At 45.4% G+C, this 12500-nt stretch overlaps 1 protein-coding gene across 2 annotated transcripts in view; it reads right to left on the bottom strand.

Annotated features, from left to right (window-relative positions):
• ehbp1 (EH domain binding protein 1) overlaps positions 1-12500 on the bottom strand; it is a 286125-nt gene that overhangs the window by 14407 nt on the left and 259218 nt on the right. For both annotated transcript variants that reach the window (XM_063192821.1, XM_063192822.1), the window contains exons 22-23: positions 1720-1819; positions 18-91 (exon numbers count right to left, since the gene is read on the bottom strand). In XM_063192821.1, coding sequence (XP_063048891.1) covers positions 18-91; positions 1720-1819 — 174 coding nt within the window. The remainder of the gene's footprint in view (positions 1-17; positions 92-1719; positions 1820-12500) is intronic.

Here is a 12500-nt window from a genome sequence, read left to right on the forward strand (position 1 = left end):
ATCTTCTCCTCTCTTACCTTCAATGGCCAGCATTGCTCTTAACTCCCGGTTCAGCAGCTCAAAGCGCCTCTCAAGATCATGCTCCTTCTCCCTGGGCAAGTTGGAAAAGTTCATCAATATGTTAATGACTAAATCATTAAACACTTAAAGAAACCTTTAATAAACATCGATTCCAGCACTCGCCCACACCTCCAGCACCCAACCCTCACCACATTAATCTACTGCAAATAAGTGATACACAAACCCAAACAAAGCTGCTGTTTGGCTGTAGAGAGGGTAGGGGGGAAGAGAGGGAGGGAGAGATTGTGGGAAAGGAAAAGAGGGGAGAGAGAGAGAGAGAGAGAGAGAGAGAGAGAGAGAGAGAGAGAGAGAGAGAGAGAGAGAGAGAGAGAGAGAGAGAGAGAGAGAGAGAGAGAATGGGGAAGAAAAATAAAGAGGGGTGGGTGTGTGGGGTGTGTATCAACGCGCAAATTCAATTTGTCCCCTTTCAAAATGTATTGGAAATGAGCTAATTCTCCCCCATAATAGAATTTGTCCTTCAGAGCCCCCCGGTCCACCACAGAGCCAGAAACTAGAGTCAAAAAAAGAAAAAGAGAGAGAGAAAATAATCATCATGGCGGCGGGCTTAATTGACCACTTAAAAAAAGGCTCCCTTCCAGTGATATGACGTGATTAGAATACTCCAATCTGCCATTTGCAAAAAAGGAGGTCTTTGAAACTCCTTCTATGATGGGAATGAAAAGGATGTGATTTTTTTTCCTTCGTTTTTTCTTTTCTCTGTCTCTTGCTACTGAAACAGTCGGTCACACTGCATGACTGGTGTACGGGTGAAGCATTAACGAACACTAGGCTCTTCATTAGATGGACAATATGAAAATACAGATTTTGTACCGCTTTACATGGCAATTATTTTGCCTGTTCCAAATAATGTAATAATATGACTTAATGATGTAATGTAACATGGATAAATACATACTTTCAATATATAATTTCAAATTGTTTGTATGATCAGTGCAAGTAAAGAAATTGACAATAAAACCGACTTGACTTGACTACATGTGGACCAATACATTGTAATGAGCCTTAAGTCTGTGTCTATTGACTATGAATAGTAGAAGCATATGTATTGGAGTAGTGTACAACAAAAAAAGCATCCAGTGCCTGGCATTCATTTCTACTCTGTGTACGTTTTGGTATTTTAAAATTAGCCATTTTAATGATGGTACACAAATTAGAAGTGAGGAAAATAGAGATTGGAATTGGAAGAGGACAGCATAGGAGAACGAGCGAGAAGAGGAGGCTGAGATGAGAGGACAAGTGTGGACGATAGGATGACGATGAGAGATAAGGAGAAAGGAGAAGCAGGGGAGAATGGATGAGAGTAAATGAAAACGAGAGGATAGAGGAGGCCAAAGGGGAAACAGGAGAGAAGGGGGGAGAAAAAGGATGAAATGGACTGAGATGAAAGAGTGAGTGAGTGAGTGAGTGAGTGGAAATAGTGGTGTTGTTGGTGGAAGTGAAGTCACAGCAGTGAGAGATGATGGAAGCAGGGGAGAAACAGGGGAGAGAGGGGACGAGAGGAGAATTAAATGGTGAGAGGAGGAGACAGGAAAAAGAGAAGAGGAAAGAACGGGGAGGATATGTGATAAAGAAGAGGCTGAGATGAGACATGCAGAGCGGGGGACGGGGTGGGGGGAGTGTTGGTGTGCCTGGACTCACAGCAGCGAGAGCTGATTCTGCCTCCTGATCAGGGCGTTCTTCTTGTTGACCAGCATGAACCACTCCTGCATCATGGCCTCCTCCTCCTCCTTATTATTCCCTGCAGACACAACAACACAGGAGACACGTGGACACTTAGGATTATACTGTACCACCAGTTACATCGAAAACACATGGACACTTAGGATTATACTGTACCACCAGTTACATCGAAAACACATGGACACTTAGGATTATACTGTACCACCAGTTACATTGAAGACACATGGACACTTAGGATCTTACTCAACACAGTAGATAGTAAGAGTAAGAGTAAGAGTAATTTATTTGTCACATACAACCGTAACCTTGTGGGTTAGCTTGCAGTGAAATGACAGTTCTGGTTAACTCCATAGTGCAGAAAGACTAACAAACAAACAAACAAATAGAGTAGGGTAATTGTCCGGTCCATAGCTGAGAAGGTGGAATCCTGTGTGGAGGCGTAGATCAACGGCAACGCAGACAGTAACGACCGTAGACAGCCGCAGTCTCCTGGAGGGGGGAAGCGCTCTTCCGGGTTGGATGAGTTGCGCTCGCAGGGTGACAAAAACGGCATCTTCGCACTTGCCGTTCACCAAGATGTACAAAAGTCCGGCAAATATCCGCTGACATGGGAAAAAAGTGCTGTCGGATCCATGTATTGCTCCAACGAGTCCCCTCCGGAATGCGCATTTCGTCTCCATAGTAATTCCATTACCGCTATCAATTGGACTGGACACCACGGTGAAATTTAACAAACTTCACCACGTATTGACGCTGTAGACAGCACTTAAAAGTGCTTTCCATACACGCGGTCATGAATGTAACAAAATTACAAAATAAATATGGTCATAGGCCTACATGAAAAATAAGTTAAACAAGTTGCACGGGAGCAGGAGTTACCAGATAGGCAGCCGAACGACGCGGCGCCATGGCAACATGGACACTTAGGATTATACTGTACCACCAGTTACACCGAAGTCACATTCACAATACATAGAACTAATGCAAATTAATATGATAGATAACACTGTCATTTGATGCAAGACAACACAGTAGAAAATACATTTTTAGTGTCAATGCTCCTGTCAGTAGCATATTGCACAGTAGTTAGACAGGACAGTCCCTGCGGACAACACCCGAACACGAACGCTTTTTCTACAATCAGCTTCTGTTGCATGTTTAACCTGGAGTAAGTTACGTTGCACAAACACACTGTAGCATGTGGCTACTTGTGGAGGCCAGCTTGAAGCATCGCACAGTATTTAGACGCCAACACACGTACGCACGTACCCACGCACGCACGCACGCACACACACACGCACACACACACACACACACACACACACACACACACACACACACACACACACACACACACACACACACACACACACACACACACACACACACACACACACACACACACACACACACACACACTTCAGCAAGTAACTGCTTGTCTTCAGGACGACTTAACATAACTCGTTGCGATCAACATGAGCAAGCGCTTCCTAGCAGAGCAATAAATATCATCAAGCGTCTTCACGCCTATCGTTAACGCCATGGGCTAGAATACCGATGACACAATTTCTGCCCCCTACACAAAGCCATTCTTTATTGTTTTTGTGTGTGCGTTACAGTGGATTAACGCAAAGTGTATTAAAGGGGCCGGTGTAAGAAAGCAAACAGGATCACAAAGACCAAACAATCCTGTTGTGTATTACACCTGTGCAGCAGACTTAGCGTCGGCCTCACAAGAATTTATGGAGGATCATCTGAGACACACACACACACACACACACACACACACACACACACACACACACGTTCAAGTGAAGCACCCCCCCCCCCTCTTTGAGTGAGGTGAATCAAATAAGATTATCCGACAGGTTTCGCCGCAACAGCTGAGATTGACACGCAAGTTAGGAAGTCAGCCAGATGTGTGTTCCGAGGCAAAAATATGAGACACTTTGCAAGACGGGCAAACCATTGACAATAAGACTGAGCCTGTGCTGGATTAAGAGCAGGGATTACCTTCAGAGGTAAGTAACACACACACACACACACACACACACACACACACACACACACACACACACACACACACACACACACACACACACACACACACACACACACACACACACACACACACACACACACACACACACACACACACACACACACACACACACACACACACACAGGGACGCTCTTGAGGCCATGTGGCGAGAGGGCTTAAGCATTTCGCTCAGCACTCTCAGGCCCGGCTCAGCACGGCCGGTGCGATCCGCCGGGTCTAATGCTCCGCAACGTTAATGTAATACACGGGGAAAACGCGTGCCAAACGGCGGGCCGCTTACACCACAGGTGAGGCCGGCGACGCCCTCGCCTGAGGCTTACTACTATACACGCTGGAGGCCGACGCTGAGGGGACGGCGGAGGGAGAGAGAGAGAGAGAGAGAGAGAGGGAGAGAGAGAGAGAGAGAGAGAGAGGGAGAGAGGGAGAGAGAGATGGAGAGAGAGAGGGAGAGAGAGAGAGAGAGAGAGAGAGAGAGAGAGAGAGAGAGAGAGAGAGAAATCTCATCCCAACATGGTCGACATAAGGGGCTGCTGTCAGGTTTGACTGGGCACAGGACAAATTCATCTATCTGAAAGGGCACCCCCTTGCAATATACAGTATACAGTGTACGAGGACATAAATCTGGGCTCCCCTTTCTCCCTGGGCCTGGGAGAGTTGACCGATTTGTCCCCCCCGTTGGCTTTCCTGGCCGATATTACTGCGTCAGTGGTGGTGCACATGAGTGAGTGAGTGAGGAGGAGGAGGAGGAGGAGGAAGGGGAAGAGGAAAAGGAGGAAGAGGAAAAGGAGGGGCATCATGTCTGGGAAATGACGCCTGTAAGAATGTAAGTAACGGACTCCACCTCAAAGGGCTACTGGGGTGACTTCAGGTGAACCACCACAGTGCAACGCAGCACAGCACATCACGCCACACACCAAGCCACGTGGCAAAAAGAGTCTTCGATGTGTGTGAGTGTATGTGTGTGTGTGTGTGTGTGTGTGTGTGTGTGTGTGTGTGTGTGTGTGTGTGTGTGTGTGTGTGTGTGTGTGTGTGTGTGTGTGTGTGTGTGTGTGTGTTGCCTGAGATGAAAATGGACCTGTGCACGTCAGCAAGCGATGCGTTTGTATTTGAAAAGGTCGTGGTGAGGACTCCAGAGCGTGTGTTTATGGCAGCGGAGTAGAGCGGTGGGGAAGTGGAGGGCGAGGAGAGACGCTGGAGGTCACGTGACTCCCGTCGGCATGTAGCGTGGCGAGTATTCCACTGCTGACACTAATTATTTCTTTGAGGGCAGATGAAGGCATTGAGAGAGGGTGTGTGTGTGTGTGTGTGTGTGTGTGTGTGTGTGTGTGTGTGTGGCTGCGTGAGGTGGAGAGATGAAAGATCTCTAAGCTTATGTAATCACTGTTGCTGCCGCTGCACCTTAATGCCTGGGTGAAAACCTACTCTCCAAATGAGAGAGAGAGAGAGCGAGAGAGAGAGCGAGAGAGAGAGCGAGAGAGAGAGAGAGAGAGAGAGAGAGAGAGAGAGAGAGAGAGAGAGAGAGAGAGAGAGAGAGTGTGTGTGAAGTCAAAAAGCTCAGCTGATGCCAATATTACAAAAAAGAAAAAAACCCAGTCCCTATCTTAGCTCTTAGCCTTGCTAATGGGTAAAGACAGGGGAGACAGGGATGAGCTTGAACACCTCTTCTGGAGACTGGACTGGCTGTAAGGGGTCAACAGAGCTGAAGGATAAACACACAGATGATTGCCCCTGATAAGACAATAAATAAATAAGAAAAAGGCATACGGCAAAAATTGTACGCGTGTCTGTTGTTGTCACAAAGTTCGCCATGAGGGCGTGAAATAGAATTCATTGGACGACGGGAAGCCAGTGACCTGGGACCGCGAGGGACCCTGAGGTTATCGAGGTTATCCATTAAGTGCTGTTAAGATTCCACAGACAATCTGTGTCTGGGAGGGATCCCTACTGTGAATCATTTAATAGTGACTGATCTACAAGCAAAAAGGAGTCAAAGCCGGGAGGCGTTCGCGCCACGATCGCATATTAAAAAAAGTACATCTAATCTCCCTTTGCTATGCAATGAACACAGCCAGAGTCGTCACAGCAGGTGGTCAAACGAGGATCGCTGTACCATAATCAGTCATTTCAATATAAAGTTTAAAGATCACTACAACATAAATGGGGATAGTTTGATCCCAGATTTCAGATCGTCTTCTTGGACACGAAAGCACGCAAAATACTGGATGACATGGATGTTTGGCAGAGGACTGGTTTGTTGTAGATGTCTGGGCACTGTCGGGTGGACATAGACAGAGGCGCCCTGAACACCCCCCCCCCCCCCCCCCCCCAAGTTCTTAGAGACTCAATCTGATCTGCTGTCACCCATGTTATGGCGGGAGGTGCAGTTGGCGGTGGCGGCGTTTCTTCTTTTTCTCGCTCCCTTTCATTTCAATTCATTTTGGCCTCCCCTTTTCTCCTCTTCTCTCTCTGTTATCCCCCCCCACCCCTCTCTCTTTTCCAGTCTCTCTCTCTCTTTTTCTCCATCCCGCCTCGGCTCGCCTGCGTGGTGTGACTTGGCACCCATGTGATGGTGACGGCGGTCATGTGAGACAGACAAATCCATGGGCCACAACAAAGGCATGGGCGCGCTGCGGGGGGGGGGGCACTGGGGCGGCAGGGGAGAAGCCCTGTCACTCTGCTCCGCGCCGCTCCGCGCCGCTCGCCTAGCACCCCCCAGTCTGAAGATCCAGTCCCTCCTAAACCTAAAGACCCTCCCTCACGCACGCAGGCGCGCGTGTACACACACGCAAATACGCACGCACACACACAGACACACACACACACACAGCAAACCGAAACACAGGATTGTTCTGCAGGGGGAGCCTCTCTCTCAAGTCAGTCCCCTCAGCCAGATGTGTGTGTCATTTTATTAATAATAATAAAAGAGAGAACAGAGAGAAAGAGAGTGAGGGGAAAATAGGATATATACAGAGAGGGATAGAGAGAGGGGAATGAGGTAAGAGGGGAGGGGTGAAGAAAGAAGGGCAGAGAAAAAGAGAGAAGGGGGGGGGGTGGATTTAGGAAACCGTCCATTGGATTATCGAGACGGACGGAGGATGTTTTTTCTTCTTCTCAGACTTTTTTTTATATTTCCCTCCGTAGTGGCGCGACTCGGAAGGGATAAAGTGCGTGGTGACAGGTCATTGTGACTCGGCGCGGCCAAATAAAACAAGCAAATAATAAACGTTAATATTAAGCCTGTGTGACATTGTGCAGCGATTTGGGATTAGTCCACAGCGACCCCCTTCCCAGCAGCTATCCCAGACTGTGAAGTCCGTGTGTGTGAGAGCGCTTATGTACGTGTGTGTGTGTGTGTGTGCAAGGAAGAGGGACACAGACGGCGCACTTGCAGAGGGGCTGTACACATGTTCTAATGTTTGTCTCTGAAATTCTCTCTCTCTCTCTCTCTCTCTCTCTCACGCACGCACACACACACACACCAGAGCCCTTGAGCGTTGACCCTGGTCACTTCTGACTCAGGGAAGAAGGCATTCTCAGCCTCTATTCTGCAGGCCCAGGCCTTTGATCTCAGTGATTGGGCCACACTAGGACACACAGCTCGCTTCATTAGGCCAAAATTCCACAAGCCCAATTACTATTCAGCCAAAGGACTTGGGGAGTCTCTCTCTCTCTCTCTCTCTCTCTCTCTCTCTCTCTCTCTCTCTCTCTCTCTCTCTCTCTCTCTCTCTCTCTCTCTCTCCCCCCCCATCCTTCACTCCCTCCCTCCTTCGAGTCCACTCAGCTGAGCTTTTACTTTCTGAAGTTAACTAGCAGAGGATGAAGCCTTTGTTTATGTTGATGTTATTGTGTCTGATTAGTTCATGTGGTCACACAGGTTCTTTGACCGGCAGAATTGTTTTGGTATGTGCCACAGCTATTCCTCCATCGCTGCTTCACAGAGGACTGTTACAATTCCTTTTTTACCCTGGGGTGTTTTTTTTTATTTTATTTTATTTATTTATGTTAAAATGTTCCCAGCTAATCAGAAGTTATGCATCTTTCAAATTAAGACAAATATCAAGACCTTTATCAGTAGAAATATTTAAAATCTCCCGAGAAACTTTAATTTATCATTTAATTTGCTATTCAAAATATGATGGTATTCAATGAAATCTAGAGAAACCGACTTATTTGGGAGGTCATAATTGAAAAGGAATATGAAAAAGAAAATCCGAAGAAAATAAGAATAAAAAAATTGAAAATTATATAGCACTACAACTACCACTCAATTTAATGCTTCACATTATTGTGCGCCAAACTATACTTGTACTTAATAAAAAAAGGTCACCAAGTCAAACAAATTCCAGTGACAAGACCTCATACTAAATACTCGTAAACAAAAATATGAAGTCCAAAATAGTTACGGCAATACTCTGCACTGTACGAGTACGAGTGTGTCGTCAAGGGAGGGTCTGGTCTCTAGTTAAGGAGACGGCCTTGGTACAGACCTCCTGGGACACCATCATGGAATGTTAGTCTCCATCATGTCAAAACATCTTAAAACTACTCAAGACCCTATCGTGCAATCAAAAGATTGATTTCTGTGTACAGATTTAACATAAACAGTATGCCAAGACAGATCACTTACACATTTTGTAATAATGTGAGTATTTTGGCACTGGTGGTACAAGCTGTGTGTATTTGACATTTACAAAAAGAAACACATTTTTAATCACGGTATCATTACCAAATGAAGTCCACACACTTTCAAATAATCAATATTAGAACAGAGATTCTTCCTACTGGGCCATGTTGATTTTTCAAAAATTCAGATCTGATGATACACATCAGGCTCAAGTCTCCCGCTTTGAGATACTCATTAAAAATAATAATAAAATATACCTACTAAAAAAACAAACCCCTCAATTTGAATTTAAAAGTAAACTGACACAACGGGTGGACTGTTATGTTTTCGCCTAATTTTAGATTAATTACATATTTTCCCACCTCATTTGAGAAAGATAAAAATCAGCAAATTGTATTATGCCACCAGAACAATTACAAATGAATTTGATTTTGGCACGTCTGTTTAAAAGACCTAGATTTCCTTTCCTCCCAAAAAAAAGCAGAAGGATGGGGGGGAATGAGTGAGGCGAGGTTTAGAAAAGGAGGAAGGGAGGGAAGAGAAGAGGGGTAGAAAAGAAAAAAGAAAAAAAGAAAGGGGGGGGGGTGAAAAAGAAAAGAAATATATTAAAACCCTGTGATCACAGCGAGCTCTTCTCATTTCTTATCCAGCCATTTTCTGTTTAATCCAATACCCGGTAATCCAATTTGTCTATCGGAGTTTTAAGGGGGCAGATCTCAACTTCTCGGCGGCTAAGTCACTTTTTGAACATTACAATTTATGTGGAGTGGAGAGTGACACCGCGCAGGCTCCTCATTACGCAGGGCTGTTGTGACCGCGCTCTAATGTTGGGAAGATGGTTTCTTTAAAGAGAGCACAGAAGGAGAAAGAGATAGAGATAGAGAGAGAGAGAGAGAGACAGAGAGAGAGAGAGAGAGAGAGAGAGAGAGAGAGTGTGTGTAAAGGAACTGTGAGAGTGAGTAAAGAGAAACAGAGAGAGTCACAGAGAGAGAGTGAAAGCAAGTGACAGAGAAAGAGAGGGAAAGCATGAAAGAACGCACAAAAAAGGGAAAAGAATGAAGGAAGGAAGGAAAGAAAGGAAAGGAAAAGGAAAAAAGGGGAGGAAAAAAAAGAACAAGATGAACATTGTTTCCTGTGATTAAGTAAGAGCTCATTAAAGGGCTGTCGCCGCGGCGTTGTGAATATGCATGAAGCACGTAATCAGATGGGCCGCCATCACTGGAGGGGAATATGGTAAGTACAAAAGGATTGATTTAATGACTTGGAGTGCCTCTGCGTCGACGGCAGTAGCAAGTCTTGTTAGCCGCCGTATGAAAAGCAAAGCAAAGGCAAAGAAAGAGGGATGGAGAGATGCATGGTGACGAGACACAGCGGCGCGCTCTCTCTCTCTCTCTCTCTCTCTCTCTCTCTCCACTTTGGAGAGGAGAGATGACGAGAGGGGTGGGGGGGGGGGAGAAAAGAAAGAAAAGGTAGTTTAGCTTTTAGCCACAATACCTAATCTGGGGATAAAGGGACAGCGGTGCTTTTGTGGCGGAAAGCGGGGGCTGTTACTAGTTGCAAAACGGATACAGAGCGCCTTTGCTCCTGTTTAAGCCAGCCTGGTTAACCTCAGCCTGCCGTCTACCTCTCTCCACATCTCTCCATCCCTCTCTCTGTCTCTGTCTCAGTCTCTCTTTCCCTGGCCCTGGTGTCTTAAAGTGATCAGGACTGGGTCCACATGGATCAGGAGCCTGACATTATTTTTGGCTGCGACTGAAATGAGAACACATGAGAGATTAACAGAATAGCGACACACTAGAGATTTGAATTGACGCCCAATTGAGGAAAATTAGGCAGGTATTTTAAGGACACAGACATACACAAGTGTGTGTGTGTGTGTGTGTGTGTGTGTGTGTGTGTGTGTGTGTGTGTGTGTGTGTGTGTGTGTGTGTGTGTGTGTGTGTGTGTGTGTGTGTGTGTGTGTGTGTGTGTGTGTGTGTGTGTGTAAAATCGTAGGAACATCAAAAGCCGAATCAACAAATATGGAGGAATGGATTCACACTGCGAAAAAAAAAAACCAATTTCCATGAAGTTAATTTTCTGACTTGATTGCCATATCTGTATAATTACAAATATTTATACAACTGATTTCAATTATGTATTAATATTAGCTGTATATAATATAATATAAGTGACATTTACTTCATATTGAAATACTGTTTCAACTACAAATAGTATTACACTATGCTACAAAAATAAAAATAAACACTTAGTGTTAATACTTATAAGTACTTAGCATATTTCAACGAAATCTAAAGGAGTACGAACTTTGATTATGGGTATTCTTCCTCGGACTCTGTCTCTCTCCACCCATCTCTCTGCCTCATTCCCAAAACACCAGGGCCTTGTCGAAGCACGATTTAGCTGCAATTCAGTTGCTGTTGCTCGCCCTTGCTGGCTTTTCAGCCATAACCATCATGAGCACAAGTAATGCAAAAACACACAGTCAAAAATATATAACCTAATAATGACAAAATAGCAGTGCAAGAAGACATTATCATGGTCTGTGCTTAACTGCAGGGAGAACAAATTCAGGGACGGAGGGCGGTGGCTGCCCTGGGCCAAAGTCGCTTTTAATGAGGGAAAAGTCTACACTATACATACACGCTTATCGTGCCATCCTTTCATGTGGTTGTTTGAACATGTGCGCCGTGAGAGAAAGGCTTGGACCAATAGACAGGTTCTCTCTCCTTCCACCACGGCGGCCTCTGACACACACACACACACACACACACACACACACACACACACACACACACACACACACACACACACACACACACACACACACACACACACACACACACACACACACACACACACACACACACACACACACACACCTCTCTCTCTCTCGGTCTCATCACTCCCTACTGCGTTGAAGCACAAACAGCCCTCAGCAAACACCCCAGAGCTAACAGTGGATCACACCTCTCTATCTGGCACACTATGTATATGTGGGCATATGTGGGCGCGCGCGCCTGTGTGTGTGTGTGTGTGTGTGTGTGTGTGTGTGTGTGTGTGTGTGTGTGTGTGTGTGTGTGTGTGTGTGTGTTGGGGTGGTAGAGGGGGCTAAAACAAACAGTTGGATAATAGATTTCTCTTTTTCCAATTGAAATGTTTCGTGTTATTTAACTCCATCAAAAAAAAAGTTCTCTGTCTCCACTGCTCATCACACACATGCACACCATTTTTTTTTTTTTGGATAATCGGCCTGATGTTGTCTTTTGTCTTTACAGTGGGAATTCATTATGAAAAACACAGTTTGCCGTCAAGGGATGCAAGTCAAGTGTGCAGTATATATTGTTGTTGGCTCCCATCGACCCATTGCCATATTAAAAAAAAAGGAAAGGAAAACACACACACACACACACACACACACACACACACACACACACACACACACACACACACACACACACACACACACACACACACACACACACACACACACACACACACACACACACACACACACACACACACACACACACACACACACACACACACACACACACACACACACACACACACACACAACTAAGTACCGCTTCCTCACGCACCAACCCCCCATTCCATCAAATTTTGGTGTGTGTGTGTATTTTTTTCAATCAATAAACATTATCACCGACTGACAGACAGACTATGGCATGTCTGTATCTCTCATCTGGGAGGGAGCAGAGCCACTATCTCTGTCTAGCCACTGAAGCCAGTGCACATTCGTCTCACTGCACATGGGGAGGGAGCGGGAGGGGGGGGCGACGACTCACAATCCAAAAATAACCTCCTCTCATAATATTATGAAGAAAATAACACAACAGACCAATAAACATGAAAGATGGAGGACTAAAATGTGATAAAGGAAGAAAAGAGAGTCTGGGAAAAAAAAATCTCTAGTGAATTGATTTCGTCCGTCCGTTTTTTTCTTCTCCTTTTTTATTACCATTTTCCTCGCTCACTTACAAATTGCGATGCTTCTAATTTTACTTTTACCATTTCCTACAATTACACACT

This window comes from Engraulis encrasicolus, unplaced genomic scaffold (genome assembly GCF_034702125.1).
Source record: "Engraulis encrasicolus isolate BLACKSEA-1 unplaced genomic scaffold, IST_EnEncr_1.0 scaffold_25_np1212, whole genome shotgun sequence".
Classification (NCBI taxonomy): domain Eukaryota; kingdom Metazoa; phylum Chordata; class Actinopteri; order Clupeiformes; family Engraulidae; genus Engraulis; species Engraulis encrasicolus.